General features: G+C 44.3%; 1 protein-coding gene across 8 annotated transcripts in view; it reads left to right on the top strand.

Annotated features, from left to right (window-relative positions):
- Positions 1 to 25510, top strand: part of FAT1 (FAT atypical cadherin 1) — a 135036-nt gene that overhangs the window by 7733 nt on the left and 101793 nt on the right. For all 8 annotated transcript variants that reach the window (XR_009258925.1, XM_058720023.1, XM_058720020.1 and 5 more), the window contains one exon: positions 7119 to 10395. Coding sequence is in view for 7 of the 8 variants with exons in the window: in XM_058720023.1 (XP_058576006.1) it covers positions 7137 to 10395 (3259 nt within the window). In the remaining variant the exon portion in view is untranslated. The remainder of the gene's footprint in view (positions 1 to 7118; positions 10396 to 25510) is intronic.

The following is a 25510-nucleotide window of genomic DNA, read 5'->3' as shown; positions in this document are numbered from 1 at the left end:
GCCAGGATGGATGTGAGGTCCTGTAGAGCGGTTGAGGTAGAAGTAGCCTCTTTGGAGACAGCAGTCAGGGTAGCCCTAAGCAAGTTCTTTTCTAGAACTCTCTGCCTGTACGGGAAGGGGAAATACAGGGTGCGAGTTGGAAGGAAGCGAAGGTTTGAATGAAGCTTATTTTTAAGTAGGGATAAACTTGTGTGTGTTTGTAGACCCTGGAAAAAGGGCCGGTCATGGCTGGGTCATCTGAGTGTGATGTTTGAGAGGGAGCGGTCATTTAGGGAGGAGCTGCGGAAGGGGCAGAATTTTATGTATGGCACCCTGGGTGGCTTTATTTGTAGCCAGGCAGGCAGGGTCCCGTGTCTTCTGAAAGGTGGGAAGAAGAACCAATAGGGGGAAAGAACATTTTAAGGAGAGGAAGAGGAGGGACTTTGTATATGATGACTTTCCTTTTTTTTTCTTTTACATGGAACCTTCACCTTCCCGATCCATTATTTAGTGAAATATCTGTGTGTGTACCTAAATAATTATCATCATAATTTGGCCAGTAGTAAAAGCTTTACTAATTTGGGAGTGGAGGAAGTGGCTGGTGTTAATTAATGGCCACCCTGCCAAAATGACATTTAAATGCTATTTGTTTGCAGAGAAAAAGTACGTTAGGTGAGATGATCTAAAATCACGGACGGTAAACTGTGTTTCTGGAACTTCTCCGTGAGCAGTGTTTGCCCCGGAGCGTGGGTGAGGAGAAAGTGGTTGCAGGGTGAGTAACAAGTAGTGGTCATGTCTGGGCTGTAAAAAGAGGAGAGGAAAGTGAATAGCCCATGGATGCCTCGCCCAGCCAGAAATGTCTACGCAGCCCGTGTTCCTCCTGGCCTGTCTTGTATGTCACAACAGCACGGAACGGCCAGTGACCTTCAGATGCCCGCAGATGTGTTTTATGGGTTCATAGAGCAGGTAACTTACATAGCAGATTTTATATGGAGGCTGCTTACAAACTAGGAACTCCCTAATTTTCTTCAGGTTTTTAAGTGCTGGAAGAGAGCTACGTTGTGCTGAGGGGAGAGATTTGGGGTTGTCACCGTCATGTATTAGTGGTTTGAAGACTGCGTTAAATGGAATGAGTTGTTGATCATTCGAAGGCAGTATTTAAATCGAGGCGTCGCCGGAGCAACCAGACTTAGCGCGGCCCCTCTCAGAATTAACACCGGGAGCAGTTACAGGAGACACATCCAGCCTAAGGCTGTTCAGTCTGGGTTCATAGTGGGCCCCCCACCCCTGTTGATACTGACACATGTCCGAACGTGACTTAGATTTGATACGACTCAGAAAATAAACAGGAGCCACCCATTACACTTTCAGTGTAACAGTAAAACTTTTAAAAGTACTGTTGTTGGCTATTATAATTTATTAGGAAAGTGACTTTTTTCCGTCTTGTAAATGGTATCTGGAAGCTGTGAATTAGTAATACCTGAATAGCAGGCTTTCTTAGTAAGATCTAATTCTCTCTCCCTCCCTCCCTCTCTCTCTCCCTCCCTCCCTCCCCTCTCTCCCTCCCTCCCCTCTCTCCCTCCCTCCCCTCTCTCCCTCCCTCCCCTCTCTCCCTCCCCCTCTCTCTCCCTCCTCCTCTCTCTCCCTCCCCCTCTCTCTCCCTCCCCCTCTCTCTCCCTCCCCTCTCTCCCTCCCCCCTCCCCCTCCCCCTCCCCTCTCTCCCTCCCCTCTCTCCCTCCCCTCTCTCCCTCCCCTCTCTCCCTCCCCTCTCTCCCTCCCCTCTCTCCCTCCCCTCTCTCCCTCCCCTCTCTCCCTCCCCTCTCTCCCTCCCCTCTCTCCCTCCCCTCTCTCCCTCCCCTCTCTCCCTCCCCTCTCCCCCTCTCCCTCCCTCTCCCCCTCTCCCTCCCTACCTCACTCTCTCCCTCCCTACCTCACTCTCTCCCTCCCTACCTCACTCTCTCCCTCTCCCTTTCTCCCTACCTACCTCTCTCCCTCCCTCTCTCCCTCCTTCCCTCCCTCCCTCTCTCTCTCCCCCCTCCCTCTCTCTCCCTTCCTCCCCCTCCCTCCCTATTGATTTTAGAGACCATTAAACATTTAATATACACTATTTTTAAAAAACAGGAGTCATTTACATTTCATACTGGCTTTTTGGTGACATTTTTCTTTGAAACTGTGGTTATCTTCCCTGCAGTTGAAACATCTTCAAAAATACTTTAAAAATGTGACACTATTCAAACTGAACATTAAGCTCTGAATTTCAGTAATAAGTTCAATTCTAGTGAGTGCTCTCACTGCTGCTGATACAAAATGGGAGAATGTGGGAGGGCACGCCGAGGGAGAACACAGAGTTCTTCAGGTGAATATTTTTGTGTGTTTTTATCATCACAGGTGGCATTGATGCTGTTTACTTTTTGCCTGTTGCATGGCGGGCTGAAGGCATGTTAAGATTTGGGACCTCTAAGTAATAGATGTACAACATTTAGGGGATTTTATGCATGTGTAATGCTGTGTCCCACCTAGTCCTATCATGGAAGCATATGCAACATTTCTGAATCTTCAGCTTTAGATCTAAATATTTGAATTTATGCAGTTTTGTTCTTAGCACTGGGGCTGTGTTCGGTTTTGTGATGAAGGGGCAGTCACGGTAATTGACTTAGAACACTCTGTGTGAAGGTCTCCCTAATGAAGAAATATGAGCACGTTAATATCTGATTTCTACTAGAAAAATTATTTTTCTCTCTTATTTATGGATTTCCAGAAATCTATACTAAAGATATTTTAGCTTCGGACCTGAGGCCCTTTCCTCTACAGGCTGCACTAAGTAAACATTCTTGGTTTTCACTTTGCAAAATGCATAGAAGAAAGCCTAAACTACGATGAGTTGAAGTAGTATGATCACCTTCTAAATATCAAAGTGTAGCCTTTGGCTAAAATCGTTTCTGGAGTTTAATTTTCATAAGCATGAACTCTAGGTAATGTACTTTTCAGTAGAAATGGTATTAGTATCTTTTTTTTTTTCCTTCCTCATATTTGCTGTTTGTTTTGCACAGGGGAACAGCCACCACTTTTTTGATCACGCATTTTGTAGCAGAACCTGAGTCCACGGTTCTAGGTTCCTTTACTAAAGGTTAATACCTCCTAAAAAGTGAATTGTTTTCTTTCTTTTTTTTAAATATTTGAGAGAGCAGGAGAGAGAGAGAGCAAGAGTGAGGCGGGGGAGGGGCAGAGAGAGACAGGGAGGGAGAATCTCAAGCAGGTTCCATGCCGTCCTTGCAGAGCCTGGTGTGGGACTCAATCTCACGACCTGTGAGATCATGACCAAAGCCAAAATCGAATTGGATGCTTAACCGACTGAGCCACCCAGGCGCCCCATGGATTTTTTTTGTTGTCTGATGTAAAAAGTTGCCCTTACTCATTGATCCTAATCGCAGTGGCAGTCTGTTAGCCAGGTTTGCAGAGTAAATTCCAGGTTTTGAACGGTTTCTGTTGAGGGTGGTCCAGCAGGGGTAGTCCGGCTTTGAGCTGTCCCTGAGAAGATCCGCTGGCGGGGTGGGTTCAGGAAGGTGAGCAGGCGTGGGGAATGCAGCTGTGAGAGCAGGGTGGCGGCCGAGATGCGGTGGGGAGGGAACCGTTGCAGTAATGTGATGTGTTGGCCTTTTCCTTGTGCCGGGTTGGGGGGCGAGGGCGTGTCCGGGGCCGGCCAGCAGTGTGTGCAGCTGCGTGGTAGCAGCCAGTGTGTATGCGTCATTGCCAAGTTCTAATGTGAGGCTTCAGATGTTCAGAAAGATTGACGGACCCATCCTGTTTTTATAACACCACCGTTTCTTGCTTCTGCGTCAGTGACTGACTGCTGTCCCGTCTCATGTTCTCCTCTTCTGTCCTCCACATTTTGGGGGCGTGGGTCATCAGGGCTCTGTGCTTGGTTTTCTTTTCCTCTCTACCTGTGCTCTCTCCCTGGATGATCTCAGTCAGTTTTGTGGTTGAAATAGCATGCTCTGTATATTCAGGCAACTCTCAAATTTGTGTCTCCAGGCTGGACCTCTCCCACACGTCAGCCTGCCCCCTCAGAATCATTACTTGGGTAACAGTGGGCATTTTCACCTTAACTTTCCAAAACAACTCATCTAATTCCCTAGGTCCTGTTCCTCTCTAGTTTGTTAGTTGTGACAAGTGCACCATAATAATGGGAGAGGTTACCAACAGGAGAGACCGTCTTCATAACTTTTCTGTAAATCTAAAATGATTCTAAGGGTTAAAATTTATATATAAAAAAACCCTCCCTTACTGCTCTCCCCTCATCTGTGCCCCAGCCACGGTGGTCTCTGTTTTTGTGACTAATGCCTCTCTACTGGACGTGATTTTGAGCCCCAGGGAACACTGGCAAAGTCTGGAAACTTTTTGTCTGTTTGTTTTTTTGGTGGGAGAGTGTGGAGTGAGTTGGAGGAGATAACAACAGGCTTTGAGTGGGTGGAGACCAGGATAACACCGAACATCCTAAGATGCACTCTGGGCCTTTTGAATCTTATTTATGTATTATGTATGTATGTATTTATTTTAGAGAAAGTAGGGGGGAGAGGCAGAGAGAGAACAAGAAGGAGGATCCAAAGCAGGCTCTATGCTCACAGCAGAGGCCCCAATGTGGGGCTGGAACCCACGAACCTTCAGATCATGACCTGAGCGGAAATCAAGAGTCGGACGCTTAACCCACTGAGCTGCCCGGGTGCCCCTTGGGCCTTTTGAATTTAGTTCTGTCTTTCCCTTCAGGTTCCCGACCAGTCTCCTACCCTTCTTTATTTGTCTTTTTAGTGCCTCATCATCAGCATGGGATACACTCTTTGCTTGTTTCTCACCAGGAAATATGTCTTCCATGAGGATTTGTTGCTGCTTTGGCTCACTTTTGTATCCCCAGCATCTAGAACGATTCCTAGCACATAGCATTAAATATTCGTTGAATGAAGTCAAATAATTGATGAAGGGAGTGAGTGAGTGGAACAGATGGCCTGCACCTGTGCTAAAATATTCAGCTAGAGTCGTGGAAATAAAGCATGAACATTCACCTAGCTGCCTGTTCTCCACAAATTACCACTGTTGACAGTTGATTTTTTTTTTTTGATCCAGAATGTTTCTGTCCATTTTTCAGCATATTCATATACTGTGCACACAATTCATCCCCCACCCCCCCTGCCCCCGCCTTTTTTTTACACACATACATGGGATCAGTTTAATTTTTCCATTTAACATATCTGGACGTCTCTAGGTACCACCATTCAGAGTGGTGGCTTATTCTTTTTTAGTGGCTGCATAATACTTTATATGTAGAATTAAGCAATAATATTTTAATTGTTTACAATAGAATCCCGGCATAATACTTTGTTGTAAAGTGGATAGCAGTAACAAGTCTTCTGGGATGAAGCACTGTGCTTGCTTCTTTCACATGAGCTTTTTAAGTGTTACTGAAAGCATTTTCTCTCTCTATATTGCTCTTAGTTCGTAAATGCCTCGGGATCTGGAAATAGTCTTTGGTTCACGTACCCTCCACAGTCTGTCCTGAACTAGACTCCCCATACCTATAGGTTGAACTGAAGTTTTCCCTGGTTTAGAGAACGTTCCTGCATCATTATGTCATTCAGATTTCCCTGAATATTAGAACCGTTGACCACATGAAGAGATTGTTTTGTGAGGAAACTGTTTTCTTATTTTGAAGTGATCATTGTTCTCCGGGACGCTGGAAGTCTGTATGGTCTTCTGACTTTATCGCTGAGGAGATGGCATGAGAGCGAAGGCACATGTCAGGGGGCCCGCCTGGAATGTGATTGAGCATCCGTTAAGCCTTGTGTGAAGGAGGGCTTTTCTTTTTTCCCTAATGAAATGACTGACGGCGTGCGGTGAAGATACTGTGAATTAATGCTGCCTCGCGAATTCCTGCCGGCCCTTCAACCAGCCCTCCAGTCTTCTGCTGCTTTCACCTTTGGGTGGGGCTCCCGTTCTGGGAGCACTTGTTTGAGGGTGCAGTGCTATCCTCTCTGGAGAGTGCTGGGGTGTTTTGTGAGGCTGCGTTGATTTGCAAGGTGAATTTGTTGGCATTTAGAGGAACGGTGGGTTTGAAAATAATTGTCTTGCTCCTCTGGAAGGCCAGCCCGGAGGACTGCCCACCTTCCGCGTGCTAAAGGGAACCCTTTCTCAAATGCCCCCTTGCCTTCCCGTCTCCCCTCTGACCTTCTCTGCGGGGCCGACCACCTTGCTGCGTTCGTGGGGCCCTCTCTGTGTGTCAGCCTGGATGCTGTAGCTGTGTGTGTGTGTGTGTGTGTGTGTGTCTGTCTGTCTTGTGTTTGGTTGTGAACACTGGTTGTTGACTGCAGTGGTGATAAAACATTGATGTGGTTGGTAAGATTCGCTTTGCTGTTTGACATCAGGCTGCTGGTTTCCCATTTGTAAATGGACTCTTTTTGACTCCTGTTGGTTTAGAAGTGACCTCAGTATCAAAATGATATAATGATTTTATAAGTATTTTAATACCTTTAAATAGTTACATAATGCTAAATGAGACAGTAAACCCTTACGTTTTGGAGGGAGTCAACTAAATTATTCCTAGAAAGAAATAATTTCTGGATCACTTTTGAGATGAGGTTATAGAATGTCATTAGGGGAGGTCCTATGAAACCACCTTTCAGGTTGGGTCTTGTCTGAATCAGTTCTTCAAAGCTTCCTGTGCTTGGGATACTGTGGCAGCATGAAATTTGTGAGCTTTTGGGCATTTCATCTGTTGTATATAAATAAACCTAGACAATGTTCGTTATCTCCCTTTGTCACAGTTGGTTCCATTTGCCTTGAAGAATCAAGTAGAACAATTCAACTTTGGTGTTACATGTAGCTGGCGGGAGTCTTTGATCTGAAGCTCCTTATGATTCTTGAGTCCTCAAAGTACAAGAAAAAGATTGTTCCTTAGTAATTCTAGACATGTTAGAGGTATTGATACTTGGACAACGGAAAAAAATCTAAAAACTATGGCACATATTTGTATTTCACACATATGTACAATACTTCATTAAAATGCAAAGTCTAAAATTCCCGAAACAAGTTTACGCGCCGCCTTGTTTATTCTTCGAGGTCACGATTCTTCTTTCTTTCCTGTGTTTTAGATTCCTGAGGGTTAAGCGATGGGGAGACCTGTGGCCTTGCTCCTGCTCCTGCTCCTCCAGCGTTTTGGAGACGGTGACGGAAGCCAAACCCCTGAGCAGAGTCCTCTCCAGTTTACACATTTCCAGTACAATGTCACTGTGCACGAAAACTCTGCAGCTAAAACCTACGTGGGCCATCCTGTAAAGATGGGTATTTACCTTACAAATCCACTGTGGGAGTTAAGGTACAGAATTATCTCCGGGGACAACGAAAACCTTTTCAAAGCTGAAGAGTATGTCCTTGGAGACTTTTGCTTCTTAAGAATAAGGACCAAAGGAGGAAATACAGCTATTCTTAATAGGGAAGTAAAAGACCATTACACATTGATAGTCAAAGCAGTTGAAAAAAATACTAATGCTGAAGCCCGAGCCAAGGTCAGGGTGCAAGTGCTGGATACAAATGACTTGAGACCGCTGTTCTCCCCCACCTCGTACAGTGTTTCGTTACCTGAAAACACAGCCATAAGGACCAGTATTGCCAGAGTCAGCGCCACAGATGCAGACATAGGAACCAACGGAGAGTTTTACTACAGTTTCAAAGATCGAACAGATGTGTTCGCTATTCACCCGACCAGCGGTGCCATAGTTTTAACTGGTAGGCTCGATTACGCAGAGACCAAGCTCTATGAGATGGAGATTCTTGCTGTGGACCGTGGGATGAAATTGTATGGTAGCAGCGGTATCAGCAGCATGGCTAAGCTGACGGTTCACGTGGAACAGGCCAACGGATGTGCTCCTGTGATCACGGCGGTGACGCTGTCTCCATCAGAACTGGACAAGGACCCAACATATGCAATCGTAACGGTGGACGACTGTGATCAGGGGCCCAATGGGGAAATAGCTTCTTTAAGCATTTTGGCAGGTGACCTCCTTCAACAGTTTAGAACAGTGAGGTCCTCTCCAGGGAGTAAAGAATATAAAGTCAAGGCAGTTGGTGGCATTGATTGGGACAGTCATCCTTTCGGCTACAATCTGACACTACAGGCTAAAGATAAAGGAACCCCTCCCCAGTTCTCTTCTGTGAAAGTAATTCATGTGACTTCTCCGCAGTTCAAAGCTGGGCCAGTCAAGTTTGAAAAGGATGTTTATAGAGCAGAAATCGGTGAGTTTGCTCCTTCCAATACCCCTGTGGTCATGGTGAAAGCCACGCCTAGTTATTCTCATTTGAGGTATGTTTTCAAAAGTACCCCTGGGAAAGCTAAATTCAGTTTAAATCCCAACACTGGTCTCATTTCCATTTTGGAGCCAGTTAAAAGACAGCAGGCATCCCATTTTGAACTTGAAGTAACAACAAGTGACAGGAGAGCCTCGACCAGAGTGTTGGTTAAAGTCTTAGGTGCAAACAGCAATCCCCCTGAGTTTACCCAGACTGCTTACAAAGCATCTTTCGATGAGAACGTGCCCATTGGTACGACGGTCCTGAGTGTGAGTGCTGTGGACCCCGATGAGGGGGAGAATGGCTATGTGACTTACAGTATTGCCAATTTAAACCACGTGCCCTTCGTCATTAACCATTTCACTGGTGCCGTGAGTACTTCAGAAAACCTGGACTATGAGCTGATGCCTCGGGTTTATACTCTGAGGATTCGAGCGTCAGACTGGGGCTTGCCATACCGCCGGGAAGTTGAAGTCCTCGCCACGGTGACCCTCAATAACTTGAATGACAACACACCCTTGTTTGAGAAAATCAATTGTGAAGGAACTATCCCCAGGGATCTAGGTGTGGGGGAGCAAATAACTACTGTTTCTGCAATTGATGCTGACGAACTTCAGTTGGTCCGGTACCAGATTGAAGCTGGAAACGAACTAGATTTGTTCAGCCTAAACCCCAGCTCTGGGGTGTTGTCCCTAAAGCAGTCGCTACTGGATGGCTTAGGGACCAAGGTGTCATTTCACAGCCTGAGAATCACGGCCACAGATGGAGAGAATTTTGCCACACCGTTATACATCAACATAACTGTGGCTGCTAGTCGCAAGCCAGTACACTTGCAGTGCGAAGAGACGGGCGTCGCCAAAATGCTGGCGGAGAAACTCCTGCAGGCAAATAAGTTACACAGTCAGGGAGAGGTCGAGGACATTTTCTTTGATTCCCACTCTGTCAATGCGCACGCGCCACAGTTCAGAAGTACTCTCCCCACTGGTGTTGAGGTAAAGGAAAACCATCCAGTGGGTGCCAGCATAGTTTTCATGAATGCTACTGACCTGGACACTGGCTTCAATGGAAAACTGGTCTATGCCATTTCTGGAGGAAATGAGGATAGTTGCTTTGTAATTGACATGGAAACTGGAATGCTGAAGATTTTATCTCCGCTTGACCGTGAAACAACAGACAAGTACACCCTGAACATTACAGCATCTGACCTTGGTATACCACAGAAGGCCGCTTGGCGTCTTGTAGACATCAGGGTTCTGGATGCCAATGATAATCCCCCAGAGTTTTTACAGGAGAGCTACTTTGTTGAAGTGAGCGAAGACAAAGAGATAGATAGTGAAATCATCCAGGTTGAAGCCACAGATAAAGATTTAGGGCCGAATGGACATGTGACCTACTCTATTCTCACAGACACAGATAAATTCTCCATTGACAGCGTGACTGGAGTTGTTAAAATTGTGTCCCCTTTGGATCGCGAAGTACAGCATGTGCATTACTTAAAGATTGAAGCCAGGGATCAAGCCAGAGAAGAACCCCAGTTGCTTTCCACTGTTCTTTTGAAAGTATCATTAGAGGATGTTAATGACAACCCACCTAGGTTCATTCCACCTAATTACCGTGTGAAAGTTCGCGAAGACCTTCCAGAAGGAACCATAATCATGTGGTTGGAGGCCTATGATCCCGATTTAGGTCAGTCTAGCCAAGTGAGATACAGTCTGCTGGACCACGGAGAAGGACACTTTGATGTGGATAAACTCAGCGGAGCGGTCAGAATTGTCCAGCATTTGGACTTTGAGAAGAAGCAAGTGTATAATCTCACCGTGAGGGCCAAAGACAAAGGGAAGCCGGTTTCTCTGTCTTCCACTTGCTATGTTGAAGTTGAGGTCATTGATGTGAATGAGAACTTACACCCACCAGTGTTTTCCAGCTTTGTGGAGAAGGCGGTAGTGAAAGAAGATGTCCCTATTGGTTCCTCAGTAATGACAGTATCTGCTCACGATGAGGACACAGGAAGAGACGGGGAGATCCGCTATTCCATAAGAGATGGTTCTGGTGTTGGTGTTTTCAAAATAGATGAAGAGACAGGTAAATACGTTATTACTCTTCTGGTTTGATCTCCCCTCCCATTTGTCCCAAAGTAATGATCTGCCCTGCGCTGGCTCCTGTACGTTCCCTGTTGGCCTCTGTCAGGGCTCCACACAGAAGTGCACGTGCGTGCTTTTTGCCCTCTTAGAAGCATCCCTGTGTGTAGTAAGTCGTGAGTATGGAACCGAAGGAACTTGAAGGACCTGGTGTACAATGAGTAAGGAAACGGGAGAAAGTTGGAATCATTACCGTTGATCCTGATCTTTAAGTTTGTGCTCTGCATTATCAGAAGCGTCACTGTGGTTTTGCTGTAACTTTGAGAAACTGTTCCAGAGCTGTTCAAGCTAGTCTTTTTGCACACTTAGAACCGCCACCGCCCACTGTCTGGCATGCTTTTCAGAGATGATTGCACACCTGCAGAATTGTGCAGTGCACAGAGAGAACACACTGCTAAAGCTTCCGCGATGTGGTCTGCTTTCCTTAGTACCTCTTCCAAGTTTTGTTTGAGAGGCAGACAGACGTAGGGAAGTACAATGTTGAATTGTAGGGACTTGGCTCTTCGAGTTGTTAATTGGGTGATCTTGGACGAGTTAATTATCTTATCGAAACTGACTCCATCTATATGATGGGGACGCTCAAAAAGGCTGCAAGATTTATGTGAGGATAAAGTGAAATAACATGGGAAGGCTGCCGAGCGCGTGTTAGTCTGTTAATGTCTTCGAAATGGTAAGGAGGCTTTGTTAGCATACCCTTTCACCTGGAATAAGAGCCTAAAACCAGAACATCCGGGACGGCCGACTGATGCTACGGTCTGTTGCTTTGCACTTTGTGCATATCTCTAATTTAGCTGCTCTTCTCGGATATTACAGTTTGATGTCAGTCTCCCCTGATGGAGTGTGAGCCTTTGTATTAGTTTGCCAAGGGCCAGCGTAGCAAAGGACACAGACTGGGTGGTTTCAGCCACAGACATTGATGTTTTCACAATTCTGGAGTCTAGAAGTCGAGTTTGGAGGTGTTGGCAATGGTAGGTTTTTTCTGAGTCCTTTCTCCTTGGCCTGTAGATGGTTGTCTTCTCCCTGTGTCTTCACCATCTTCTCTGTGTATGTCTGTGTCCTACTCTCTTTTTATAAGGACATTAGTCATACTGGATTAGGGATCACCCTAATGGCCTCTATTTATTTCCAAGCCGGTCACATTCTGAAGTACTGGGGGTTAGGGCTTCAGTGCATGAATTTTAGGGGACACAATTCAGCCAAAAACCACCTTTCAGGACAGGCTTTTATTTAGCTCATGCATTTTCTGTCCTCAGCCCCAGCAAGAAGTACTAGGCGTATAGAAGCTGCTCATTAAATGTGAAGAGAACGAACGAGCAAACAAATGATTATTTTGATGAGTGTCACATTAAAATGAATGAATGTCCCGCTTCCTGAGAACGGTAGTGGAAATAGAAGGAAACTGGGTAATCACAGGGTTAGATGAACTGCCATAGATGGGAGCTCAGTTCATTTGTTGATCTCATTGATATGTCCTTTATGAATATATCCATTCTAAAAAAAGGTGTTTTTCTTATTACACTGAAATTTTAAGTTTATCTTTAAAATGCTACAAGTAAATTATTTAATACCCACCCCACTAAGCATGCCTACATCTAATATAAGAAACACAATCATTATCCTAGAAAAAGTTATTTTAGAAGCCATCATATTTTTAATGTACTTTTGTTTATTCAAGGGATTCTTTTTGTAATGAGTTGTAGACCATTAGCATGTGTTGGGTGTATCCATTCCTCTAAAATGCCAGATTTTAATTTTTTAATTTTGAAATTTTTTGTTAGTTTCTAGATTTTAGAAAAAATTTTAATTTATTTTTTAATTCCGGTATAATTAAAGGATAAAATACCAGATTTTTGTTTTTATTTTTACATCATGCCGCCATTTAGAATCTTTAATCCAATTTCATCAAAGATTACCAGCCACAAGCCGTGATTAGTTCTCTAGAAACAACTTTGCTTTCTGTGTGCAAATCAGTGTCAATGAAATAAAAACTGAAACCATATACTGAGCAAAGAACTCTATTAACCTTGTTTCAAACTTTATTCTCAGTCTTCTTCAGCTTAATTAGCTGCACAGAATGAATTGTGTCTAAGCAAAAATGGAAAAGAGCTGCGGTGTCCCAGGGGCTGGGGGCTTAAAAATATTAGAGATCTAGGTTTTGTCAGACCCATGAACAACATTTTAAAAAGCAGTCGTGGGGCGCCTGGGTGGCGCAGTCGGTTAAGCGTCCGACTTCAGCCAGGTCACGATCTCGCGGTCTGTGAGTTCGAGCCCCGCGTCAGGCTCTGGGCTGATGGCTCGGAGCCTGGAGCCTGTTTCCGATTCTGTGTCTCCCTCTCTCTCTGCCCCTCCCCCGTTCATGCTCTGTCTCTCTCTGTCCCAAAAATAAATTAAAAAAAACGTTGAAAAAAAAAAAAAATTAAAAAAAAAAAAAAAAAAAAAAAAAAAAGCAGTCGTAATGTAAAATAGAGCCCCCCCGCCCACCCCCGCAACATCGTCAAGGTCTGTCTACCTCACAAGTTGCCTCAATGCAGTTGGCTTCGGCCTGTGGTCTTGAACTAGTCAGACCGTCCGCAGCGCGTTGGATCCTGGGTAGCGTTTCTGCCTGCAGCTTGGTCTGGAACCGGGCGAGTGTTCGCTGCCCGGATGCCTGCACTTGAGCGCTGTGGAAGCGGATCATGGCGCCTTGGTTGTGAACATACTCCCCTCTTCCCCGCCAGGGATCTTGTGTACCCCTGGCTCCTTTAAGGAGAACTGAGGTTTCTATCAGCTGCGGTAGCCCGGCTGTGAACCCACCGCCTGCCTTTTTGGGGAGCCGGTCCTTCCCCACCACTGCGCACACGCGCTTGGGGTGTGGCGTTTTCTCCTGCTTTCGGAGAGTTTCTTTCATTTTGTCGGAGCAGAAATGGAGCACACGGCGGGGGGTTCGGGACGAGCGTTGGCGCTCAGGGGGTCTGGGGCGGACCAGCCGCGATGAGGTGCACACTCCCCTGGGGATGCAAGATGGCCACTAGAGCCAGATTGTTAGATAACAGTTGACGGATTCCTGTTGGTTATGCTATTCTAGTCACTCCTCTTGTATCTGTAGATATATACGTGTATATCCTGCCGTACTCCAATATTAATTCGAATGTTCAGGTACATTGTGTCAACTTGGAAGAGTACCCACATTTTAAGAACTTCACCCAAAACAACGAATATATTTGCGCATTTTCCTAAGGACAATTATTCCTGACCCTTTCTTTTTTTCCTTTTTTAAAATAGCTTCTGAAAAGCTATAAAAAATTGTTACAAGTTAAAGTTGAGACAGAAAATAGAACCCAAGTCTTAATTTACATTCCCTGAAGGCTTAAATTATATGAGCACTGCCTTTTGGGTTTTTCTTTCAAGTGAAAAGAGTATTTTTGTTGCTTTTTAAAGACTCATTTAGAAACTAGTAATTTTTTTTTTTTGCTTGTAAAGTTAAGACATTGGGATATTCTTACTACCAAGAAAGAAAAAAGGAAACCACCAACCAAACAAGGCAGGGTTCTGAAATCTGGAGTGGTTTTCAAAGCTGAATGGCAGTGCTAGACTTTTCTGGTGGTAACTTAGTGGGGGGCCAGGGGATGAATTGGGACTGTGGGCATTGGGCTTGGGAAGTATATAAGAAACTTTGTGCATCTGTGTAACTACTGAGATTTGAAAGTGAGAGAAAAGTTGGAAATCTATCAGTCATCTGTTCTGTAGTCCTTGGCTTTACAGAAGAAAATGTTTCATGTATAGTAGATTAATGTTTCTGTGCTTTTTGGAAATGAATCAAAGTGATATAATAGTATTTACACATTACCACACGTTGGCCTGGTGTACATTACGAGATGTGATTTGGCAGTAGAATTATCGGCCCAACTTATTTTAGAGATTCCTGGCAAGACATTTGGTAGCGTAGTGTAGAATTCCTTCAGGAAAGGTCAGTATGTTTTGTGCAGTAGAAATTCTTAAATCAGGTATGTTCTTTATTTGGGGTTTGTCTAATTCCTAGTGCGGGTCTAAAAGTGTGGAGCGGTGCCTGTCCGAAGAAGAAAAGTAGGGGCAGTTCAGGAACACAGGTGGGGACTCCATAGGACACGACCCTAATAGCACTCAGTGTGAGCTGGAGAAGGCCTGGCTCAGGTCAGGTTTAATAGCACCTTTCTAGAACTTCAGACACTGTTCATCGCCTGTTTTTGCTGTGCTGTTACTTTCTCTTCTTGTCACGCTGGACTAGCTGATAAGGGCCTGCGCAGGACCAACAATCTGCCCGCTTCATTGTTCGCCTCCTGCCTTTGACTTGAAACTATAGTGTTGTCGGAATAATATAAATAAATTTTTGTGGGATTTTACCTATTTCAGCATTGCCACATATATGTATCATTTGTAGTCTTAGAACAGAACATAAATCCGCAATCTGAATTTCGTTCTTACTATTTTTATGATCCTTTTCTTTAAAAAGTCTGCTTAAATGTGAAACATGCCCTGAAAAGTAGTTTTTAGTTAGTTTTTTTTGTTTGTTTGTTTAACTAGAGAGTCTATGAACTACCTAAAATATGTAGCCAAATGTACGGTCCTGTGAGCTCTGCATTTTATACATACTTTGCTAATTGGCTTTGCAGGGAGGTAACATGTAATTGCAGTTGGGGGGTAATTGTCACTTGACTCATCTGATAATCTCTCACCAAATCACATGCTTTTCCTGGAGAGGCCTCTGGGTGTTGGTGAACTGTTCTGACACATTCATGCCCACGTGATAGCTCGTCCGTTCCAGGTTTGGAAGGTTACGTGAAAAATTATTTGGGAAATGGGTCTGGTTAGAGAGCCAGTCTCCAGGGTTCTAATTAAGATTTATGCTCCCCCCCCGCCCAGTCTCCTTAAAAATCTACAGAGAAGGTGATAAAGCAGATTGAACAGAAATGTTAGTGGAGGATCTCTGAAGCATGTGCAACTTCACATTTAGGTTTTGATTTGTCCCCCATTCTCACTGCAGATATGTGCCTGGTAAGCTTTCAGAGTTGAGCAGAATAAATCTGGAGAAGCCCTCTTGCAGATTTATGGAATAAATTAGAAATTCAGCTTAGTGTTCTTGGCTGAGGCGGATGCATCCAAGTTAATTATTACTTGAGCATCAGTAAAGAGGTGCAGCTTTTTGTTAGTTTGGAAACTAAAGTAATGTCTAGAAAAATGCTTGGCTGAAAGATTTTTTTTTTTTTTTTTTAATTGTAGGTAGGTAGTTAAGTCTGTTCCCCTCACCTACGTATCGTAATTGGGATGCCTTTAAGTATGTTTTCCCTTCAGTCTGGAGTACTTTGGTTCAGTGTTTCGCTGTTAGAATAATGCAACCCAGTAAGAGTGTTTCCCCCTTCCACTTCTGCTTACTTGGGGAGACCATGTTTTTCATTAAGATAAGACTGAATTTCTAAACTTACTAATGCTGTGTTGCTCTTAGAATCCCAGTTGTGGTTTCAGAATTGAAATTTACATGTCGATGAAAAGACTTGGGAAGAATTAATATGGAAGTACAGCTGGTGCAATGAGATAAATCGCCATTCATGAAAAATGGGAGGGGGAATAGGGACAGCATTTTTCTTAAGAGAACATGGCTACATTCTCATCATGGGGGAGTGGTATTGCATGGTTCCTGTAATGCCCATCTGGGGACTGGCTCCTGGACTTGCTCAGTTAGGGGACGCGGGATGAATGCGTTTGTGCAGTGGGACCAGAAGGGACTTCCAATCCAGGCTAACCTTATTGTTGACCTCAGTGAGAGGGAAAATGTTTTTGGGGTTTCTGTCTGGTTTGGCAGAACTCGGAATATTTTAATTATTATCTTAATTACTCAAGTTAAAAAAAAATTTTTTTTAACGTTTTTATTTTTGAGACAGAGACAGAGCATGAACGGGGGAGGGTCAGAGAGAGGGAGACACAGAATCTGAAACAGGCTCCAGGCTCTGAGCTGTCAGCACAGAGCCTGACGCGGGGCTCGAACTCACGGACTGTGAGATCATGACCTGAGCCCAAGTCGGCCGCTTAACCGGCTGAGCCACCCAGGCGCCCCTTAATTACTCAAGTTTAAAAGAAAACCTTTTCCCAGCTTCAAGTAGGATGTCTTCTATACATGGCAGGGACCTGTGTTTTTTCCTAGGGCCTGTTGTCATGGCAGAAAATAGAATGTAGAATGTCAGTGGCCTCCAGGGTTATGACCAAAGAATCTGTAAGAGTGGCTGACAGCTGTGTGGCCATTAGGAGTGTGGTCTGCTGTGGTAGGACCCTTCTACCTCTGCTGGAGCTGGATCTGGAACTCCTGGCAGTAGGAACTTGAACAGACACTGGGGGAGGCCCCATCAAGGAGTTCACAGATCAGCTGGTGAAGTGGCCTTTTGTGTTGGCATCTCTTGCCTTATGTGGCCGCAGCCACTGTCCTGTTCTTACATTTTGTTCTCTTCCCAGGAAAGTTGAAGAGAAAAACTGATTTCTGAGCCACAGTGAGATTGAAAATCAGGCCTTGGCAGAAATGAGGTTATGATAATCTGCCCTTTTGTGTGTATGTGAATCTGAGTCAAGGCAGGGAGGGCATGGTAATTTCGCCTGGGGACGGGATCCTCCTCTGAAACTGGAGGATGTTAAGGTGAAAACAGAATCTAATTAGAAATCCTAAGGAAACTCTTTTTGTTTTAAGAGAAAACAGGATCCGCTTTTCTTTAGTTACTAGTATGGTATTTAACAAGTTGACCAAATAGTGGTTGGGGGAGGAGCTGGGCTGGGATCCAGGGTGGTATCATGTTGTGAGGCAGAATGTGGTGAAGTTCTGCCGTGCCTTCATAGAATCCTCAAAGGTGGGTAAGGGCCAGAACCTGGACGGGATAGAGTAGAAACAACCTAAAATATGGTCTCTTTAGCTCTGTGCTTTCCGTGATTATGATGATGATAATAAAGGGCATCAGTATAATAAACCACAGACACTTACTGTTACCACCGGGTGCTGTTCTAATTTAATTTTTATATTAATTTTCTCATTTATATTTTTTCTTATATTAATTTATATATTAATTTTCTTGCTACAACTACCAAATAGATACTTTTATCCCGTGTTATTGACGAGGGAATGTTCACAGAGGAGCTAAGTAACTTGTCTAAGACCACTTGGGTACTAAGGGCGACAACAAGGGTGGGGGCCTGCGTACCCCAACACCACATCTTACTGCCTCTCACTCTTTGTAGAGCGATCTGGAGGTGCTCTAATAGAACCCATTTGAAAACTACTGCTTGAATGGGATTCTGGACTGAACTGGGTTGGGCTGAGCCAGGCTGGAGGCTTGAATCCCAGATTGGAGGCTTGGTCTTGAAGAAGATGTATTGAATCGAGCAGTCTTCTTCCATCATTTCTTCTCCAGATGGCATATTAGTCTTTAGCACATTGAAGAGAACAGGATTTTAGCATTACATAGGGGTGGCATTTAAGCAATTTAAGATTATTTCGATGAAGTGCTGAGCAGTGGGGGAATTATGCCGAGACCAGTAGTGAGTTTTGTCGTCTAGTGGAGATGGACGGGTGTCTCATCTGTGCTTGCAGTTGTGAAGGTACAGCGTTCTCGTAAATAAAGGTGCTGCTGGACCAAACCGTACAGCATGTTAACTGGAACACTTTCTCATCAAAACAGTGTCTTAGATGGCTGTTAGGGTCCTGTCTAGCCTTTAAAACCACTTTAACCCCCTGAATCGCTTAAGCTGCAGTCCACACGGCCCCCCGCTGAATCCCTGTTGTCTGGCCTTGGCCTCCTTGAGATCTTGGCTTCAGTGTCTGTCCTCACCGGCCATCTGGTTTGTGGCAGGAAAGCCAGCGAACTTGTTCTCCTACTCAGCCCTCTTGACAAGGCACCATTTTTATGTTCTAAGAGTTGTTTAAGAGTTGAGTGTTGATAACCTGATGGAGTGGCCTCTGTGTATAGAGATTTAAGGCTCAGTTAATATCTGGCCTGGTTGTTTTTCCATATGGCCTGCCTTGCCCAATTAGGAAAATTGAATAGATTTTAAAACTTTAGGTGTGTTTCCATTGTTGTATTTTTTTTTTTTTAACCATTTAGTTCCTGTTTTGACTTTGTGGATTATTTTCTTTTATTTTTTTTAAGCTTTGATTTATTTTGATAGAGCAAGCATGGATGCGGGCACAGGAGAGGGGCGGGGGGGGGGGAGAGAGAGAGAGAGAGAGAGAGAGAGAGAGAGAGAGAGAGAGAACGAGAGAGAACGAGAGAGAGAACAAACAAACGAGCAGGGGAGGGACACAGGGGAGAAGGAGACAGAGAATCCCAACCAGGCTCCAGGCCCCGTGTGGAGCCCGACAAGGGGCTCACTCTCCCAAATCATGAGATGGTCACCTGAACTGAAATCAAGAGTCAGACGCTTAACTGACTGAGCCACCCGGGCGCCCCAACTTTGTGGATTATTTTAATTCAGAAGGCTGGCTTTGTTAAGATTTTATTATCTGCGTTGTGCACCGTTACTTTGCAGTCACCTTTATGGCCCTTAGGTTTTAAGAAATCAAGCCACGTTGTTAGAACGGTGCATGCTGCCCAAGACGTAATGCCAGGAAGCACGGCCTTTTCGGGTCTTCGTTACTAGGAATAGACGGACCTGGAAAGATGGCTCGTCGGGCACCTGCCTGTACCGCTTGAGTCGGCTGTGACCCAGTGTAACAGCCGTGAGAGGAGGGCCAGGATGCTACTCACGCTCGTACTTCACGGGCCGCTCTTCCCAGCGCAACTGCCTTCCTGTGAACCGCACCGGGTCTCCTCAGGGTGTCTGACGGCCTGTCACACCCGTTGCGTCCCTGGGCCTCCACGGCCGAGTGAGCCGACCTGTTGTCGGAAGGGATTCTTCAGAATTGTTGGTGGTTTTTCTTTCTTGAGAATTACTATGCTGAGGAAGGTCCGAGAGGTAGTCTTTTTAATTTCAGCTTAATTTTTTTCTTTTGTGATATAAGTTACCCAGCAGCTTACCTGGTTTCTTAAGATTTCTTTCTAGTTTGTGGTAATTTAACCAGTTTTCTCCTTTATTTTGAGAGAGAGCGTGAACAGGGCAGGAGTAGAGAGAGAGGGAGAGAGAGAGTCCCAAGCAGGCTCCGCGCTGGCAGCACGAACCATGAGAAGGTGGCCTGAGCCAAAATCAAGGGTCAGATGCTTAACCAACAGAGCCACCCAGCCGCCCCCAACCAATATTATCTTTTTATCACTGGGGAGCCTTTTCTTCTTTATCATCGTCCGTTTATAATTATAGGTCACATTTATTGAAAGCTCAGTGTGAACCAGCCCTATTTTGAGCTCTTTTTGTAAGTTGTCTCCCTAGATCGTCACGATAATTTGTGAGTAAAATTAGACGATAATATGCTGTGTCCGCGTAGTGCCTGTATTAAATTCTAAAGATACGACAGGGGTGGGGATTATGGTACACACTGACCTCATGCTGTTGAATTTTGAAACCTTCTCTGTTTGTTTGTTTGTTTGTTTGTTTGTTTCTTTCTTTCTTTTTTTTTTTTTAATTAAGTGCTGTAATAGAAGTGTTTGAAGTGTGGCGCTTTGAGGGATTAATGGTCACACAGCTGATTCTCGAAGCAGAGGTGTTGGATCTCTCATCGGATCTTTCTTAAGACCAGTTAGGGTCTCCCTTACATAAAGCCCAAGCTTTTTTGGCCTCGTAGGCTCTTGCGCCCTCAGAGACTTCCTCCCTCTCCTGCTTTGCTCTGCTTCTCCGCTCCCAGCTCCCATTCAACCCCAGTGCTTGAGGCACCTGGAGCCCGGCCCTCCCCGCCTTCTCTGCCCCCTGGTTTCCTAGCTCCCTGCCTTTGGGCGACGCCTTGACTTCTTAACCGTCTGCGTAATAAATCCTCCATGACAAGCCTTCTCCCTCCTGTGGAACCCATTTTTCTTCTTTTTTTTCTATTTTACACTATTGTAAGTATCACTCTAGTGGGAATGTTATTATCTGTCCTTTTCCTCTGAATTGGCAGCTTCTTGTGTGGGTAGATGCTAAATCTTTAACCACCAGATTCATAGAAGGGGCACTCGTTAAGTTTTGGTCCGGTTGGCCCTAATAAGCCATTGTTGCCTCTCTCGAAACCCGTAGTCTCCATTTCTTTGTTCCAGTGGCACTGTCTGTATGTTCCTGTGTTACGACTCAGGGTATTGTTTATCTCGGGCCTCAAGGCCTCTCCTGAGCACAGTGGCTGACGTGGCCCTACGTAGCCCTTGTTTGCTCAACAAACAAGCTGACTGTAGCATAATAATAATGATAGTCATAAGGTTGAGTGAAAGCTTTTCTTCTCCCTGTTTCTAGACTTCCAAAACAATGGTTCGTAATATTTTTGGCGTCACAGAAACTTTTGAGAATCTGTTGAAAACTGTATATTCTGTCTTCAGAGACAGTGATTTGCTTCTAATACCAGGAGGCTTACGAAGAGCTGAACCTCCTTGGCCTTGGACCGCTGGTTTTACGTCCCTCTGTTCTAGAGTTTTCTGGGGCTTCCAGGCCCTCACCAGTTCTGAAGGAGGATCACGGGGACGGTGGTAGTGACCAGCATTTCAAAAATGCTCAGCAGCCTGAGCCTATTTTTGTATACACTTCATGGCGCTTAGTCTAATGCGTGTTTGTTATTGACACAGTAGGTTTCCTTTCTGTTTTATAAATGAGGTAGATCAGCCTTTACGGTGCACAAATAGTAACTGCTGTGCTACATACAGGACTTGCATGTGTGCTTAAAACGGTTCAAGACAGTCTGTCATTCAAGATGGTTTCCCGGTGATCCAGTCGTGTGCACTTCTTCACACACCTGTATCAGCAGAGCCCTGTCTCCCCGTGTGAGCGTACAGGACGATTGTGATAAAATAATTACGACACATAATACACACTGTATCTATTTTTAAGTTAGCAGCCCTCTAGGCCAGGATCTGATCTTCCCTGGCGCCCGTTTACCATGGAAACCCTCTTTGCTCAGCGAGTATGCCTTTATTTATTAAGGTAAATAATCTGTCAGGAAACTCAGGCTTCTAATCATAAAGTTAACTTCCCTAACAGGCTGGATTTTTATATAAATGGACTTAAAGATCAGAGCATTTGAGACTTAATAAACCATTTTTAGTTTTGTTAATAGTCCCTTATTCCGTACGAGAGAAAAAAATTGAAAAATGCTTCTTAACTGTTAAAGGTTGCTCCTCTCATAATAAAAGTGTTGCTCTTCTCCTGCCCTTGTAAAGGGAGCATTAAACAACCTTACAGTGACAGGCGGAATCCATGTATATGTGGCAAAATGTCCTGATCTCTGATTTACGGGCGTTGATATTCGTATCACTTCTAGTCAGTTTTTTTTTTTTTTTTAAACCTCTGGAGATGAGATTTTGTAAACAGTGATTTTGGAGTCTTTCATGAAGCAGTGTTTTCTTTATCATGAGTTGAAGACTTTCTGTTGAAAGCAAGAACTGCTCTTTGGAAAATGACTTTAAAGTTAGATTAACTTTAAAATACGTTAAAGCAGTCCCACCATAAATTCTTAGTTAAAAGATTCTCTAAAATCTGTTTGCTTTTAGTTCTTACTATTTCTGTTGGCCCCTTCACTCCTAAAGCTGCTTGACATCAGGCAGTCTCAGACATTCTTATTTCTCTCATGACAGTGCTTGGCACACGGCTGGTATTTAGTAGATACTTACTCAGTGATGTTCATCTTTTGATAAACGCAGTAAATGTTTGTCACATAATGGTGTCCTTTTGATCTGTTGCTCAGCTGAAGGTGTTTACATTTTTAATGAAAAAAAGATGAATTTGCTATGTAAATACCAAGTTAGTTTGTTGGTTGAAGCCTCCGAATGGAAATGAGTTGCTTTTAAAGGCTAGATCTAAACAAACTTTTTTTTAGGGAAATATTTTTGCTTACAAGCGTGTTAACCTCATGTAGAAGTTGAAAGCTGATTAGGAAAGCATGAACGTGAATAATACCTGTGTTTGGCTTTAATTAGCTCAGCGCTGTTGATTTTGAGAAAGAAGTCAAACTGAGGATCATCACGTCTAAAGAACACCAAGTTTTATAATTTGAGGTTCATGATTTTTTTTTTAACGTACATCCATACACATCATACATTACGTGGCAAAATTTTGAACTTCTGAAAAGGCTGTCAGATTCGTAGGACCTGTATCGCTCTCAATGAATTTCCTAGAGCTTCATATAAGTAATTCTAGAGATTCACAGAGTCTTTGAGACTGTCCGTTTCAAAGCTAATATGATTTTAACATATTAAAAAAAAATCTGCTTTAGTCATTTTTCTTTCACAGCGCCAGCCTTGTGAGCATAGGTGGGGACTCTGGCCCTGGATTGCTGGCGTCTAGAACTGCACCTGGCACATGGTAGACAGCCAGCAAATACTTGATGGACGAGTAGTTTGAAATTGAATTAGACTTTGACAGAATATTAAAAGCAAACCCAGGGGCGCCTGGGTGGGTGGCGCAGTCGGTGAAGCGTCCGACTTCAGCCAGGTCACGATCTCGCGGTCCGTGAGTTCGAGCCCCGCGTCAGGCTCTGGGCTGATGGCTCGGAGCCTGGAGCCTGTTTCCGATTCTGTGTCTCCCTCTCTCTCTGCCCCTCCCCCGTTCATGCTCTGTCTCTCTCTGTCCCAAAAATAAATAAAAAACGTTGAAAAAAAAAATTTAAAAGCAAACCCATATCTAAGTAACTATGACTGGGCAAGACCTTTTAAATTTTGTTCTCTGGTCCCAATTAGAATTTCGTCTCTGGATCCAGCTGAAGTGCTGTGTGTGCCTCAGGCCTGCCTGTCCTTTTTTTTTTTTTTTTTTTTTTTTTTTTTTTTTTTTTTAATTTTTTTTTTTAACGTTTATTTTACTTTTGAGACAGAGACAGAGCATGAACGGGGGAGGGTCAGAGAGAGAGGAAGACACAGAATCGGAAGCAGGCTCCAGGCTCTGAGCCATCAGCCCAGAGCCCGATGCGGGGCTCGAACTCACGGACCGCGAGATCGTGACCTGAGCCGAAGTCGGACGCTCAACCGACTGAGCCACCCAGGCGCCCCAGGCCTGCCTGTCCTTTTAATGCACTTAAAACTGCCCTCGTTTTCCACACCTCTGAAGCAGCTAAAAAATGAGGAAATTAGACCAACAGCCATAACAAAAGCTTCATTAGCAGCGCACTTTCCTTTTGTTGATGGTGTGTTCTCTGCAGAAGCAACTAAATATGTCAGATGGAGCACCACAGCCTAGAACTGGAAATCTTCGGCTCAGTGGCTTTCCGGGCACAGAATACCAGGCGGGGCATTGCCATTTTCTTGGGCTGCATAGTGGTGCTATTGCCTGTTATCTTCTGAACTGAAAAATGCTTCTGTTCTAAATGTAAAAGACGAATATCCATTTACATCGTACATTATGTGGCAAAATTCTGAACTTTTGAAAAGGCTGTCAGATTAGTAGGCTCTATTTTTGTTAGTATCACTCACTATCAGTGAGTCTCCTAAAGCTTCGTGTAAGTAGTTCTAGAAATCCAGAGTCTTTGAAACTGTCCGTTTCCTGGATTAAATTGCGCCCCTGTAGTTGTAACCTTTAAAAAAGCTATTTGTATTGTAAATCTTCGGTTGTTTCTGTTGATGGGGTGCTCTTACAAGCAAACCCTTCTTTTAAAGCCTAGTTGAATTAAGGGAAATCCAATGATGAGGCTATTTTAAGGAGAACACATTATGCAGAAACTAAAAATATTTTTCACACTCAAGTGGCTGCATCTAAATAACAAATTTCTAAAAACTCTTGCTTGTTCTTTGTCTCCTTTTGTCCCCTGGGCGTCTAATCCTATAAACTTTTCGTCCATGGTCAGTTAATTTTGTTTTTCTCATTTATAAATAACTCCTTAGGATGATGAAAGGAAGGTCGGAAAACCTTTGTGGAAGTTTTCTCTGCGTATTCGGGTGGAGATGTGTTCAGAGGGGGCACATTTGGCACCTGGTAACGGGTGAGAGTCACAGGAATGAGGAGACAATGGCCAAGTTCAGTTAGATTTGGTGAGGGAGATAGAAGACGTGATGGAGTAGGTGCAGACACGTGCAAAGCTGAATTGGAGCTTTTATTATATGTGGCCTGATACTACTATGATAAACTATGATACTACTATGATAAACTATGATACTACTATGTGGCCTGATACTACTTTTGTGAAAAGAATTATAGAGACTCGCGTTACTTTGCCTTTCGTTGGGAAACAAATCGCCCTAAAATTTGGTGGCTTTCAACGGCCACCGTTTATTTAGGTCACTGTTCAGTCGGTTGGCAATTTGGGCCGTACCTCCCCTGGGTGTGTGTCCTTCGCCAGTTTCAGCTGGGCTTGCTCCTGTTGGGTCAGTTGCTGGTCAGCTGGGTGGCGGGACTCGTGGGAGTTGGCTGGATGTTGGCGGGGGCCTCTAAGCCCTGTGTCTGTCCTCCGTCAACAGCCTAGCCTGGACGTCAGGGTCCCTAGAGCTCAAGGAGAGAAGTAGCTGGATCTCCTGGCCTAGGCTCAGACTCCTACCTTCTCACTTCTCCCATTCTATTGGCTGAGCAAGGTGATGCAACAGTTCGGAAAATAGTCTGCACCTCTTGTTGGGTGCAGCTGCAAAATACTGGGTTCGTTTTTCAGTCTACCGCCGAGGCACTTTATCTGATTTTCTTCCCCTTTGATGAGGACATTCCTTTTGGGTGTTAAATGTGCACAAGAATTTAAAGGCTTTTGAAAATTGTGCAAATATCTATGCTATCTTAAATTTCTGCCACAGTCAGCTGTGTACTTCAGGGTTTTAATACTGTGAAAATATTTAGTGGTAGTAAAATACTTCAAAGTATTTTTACAATCTTTCCATTTAAGCTAGAACTTTAAGAGATGCCCGGCGTATTGCCAGAAGTGTAAAGACACTAAAGCACTAGTCTTCCGTTCCTTCACTCTTCGGGTTTTTGTCACAAAGGTTTCTTAAGTTGCTTGCCCCCAAGGGGATTTGGGAATCCCCGTTTTTGCATGGCATTTTAAAATGCCAAAGGAA

This window comes from Neofelis nebulosa, chromosome 3 (genome assembly GCF_028018385.1).
Source record: "Neofelis nebulosa isolate mNeoNeb1 chromosome 3, mNeoNeb1.pri, whole genome shotgun sequence".
Taxonomy (NCBI): domain Eukaryota; kingdom Metazoa; phylum Chordata; class Mammalia; order Carnivora; family Felidae; genus Neofelis; species Neofelis nebulosa.
This window is presented reverse-complemented; position numbering and strand designations above follow the sequence as displayed.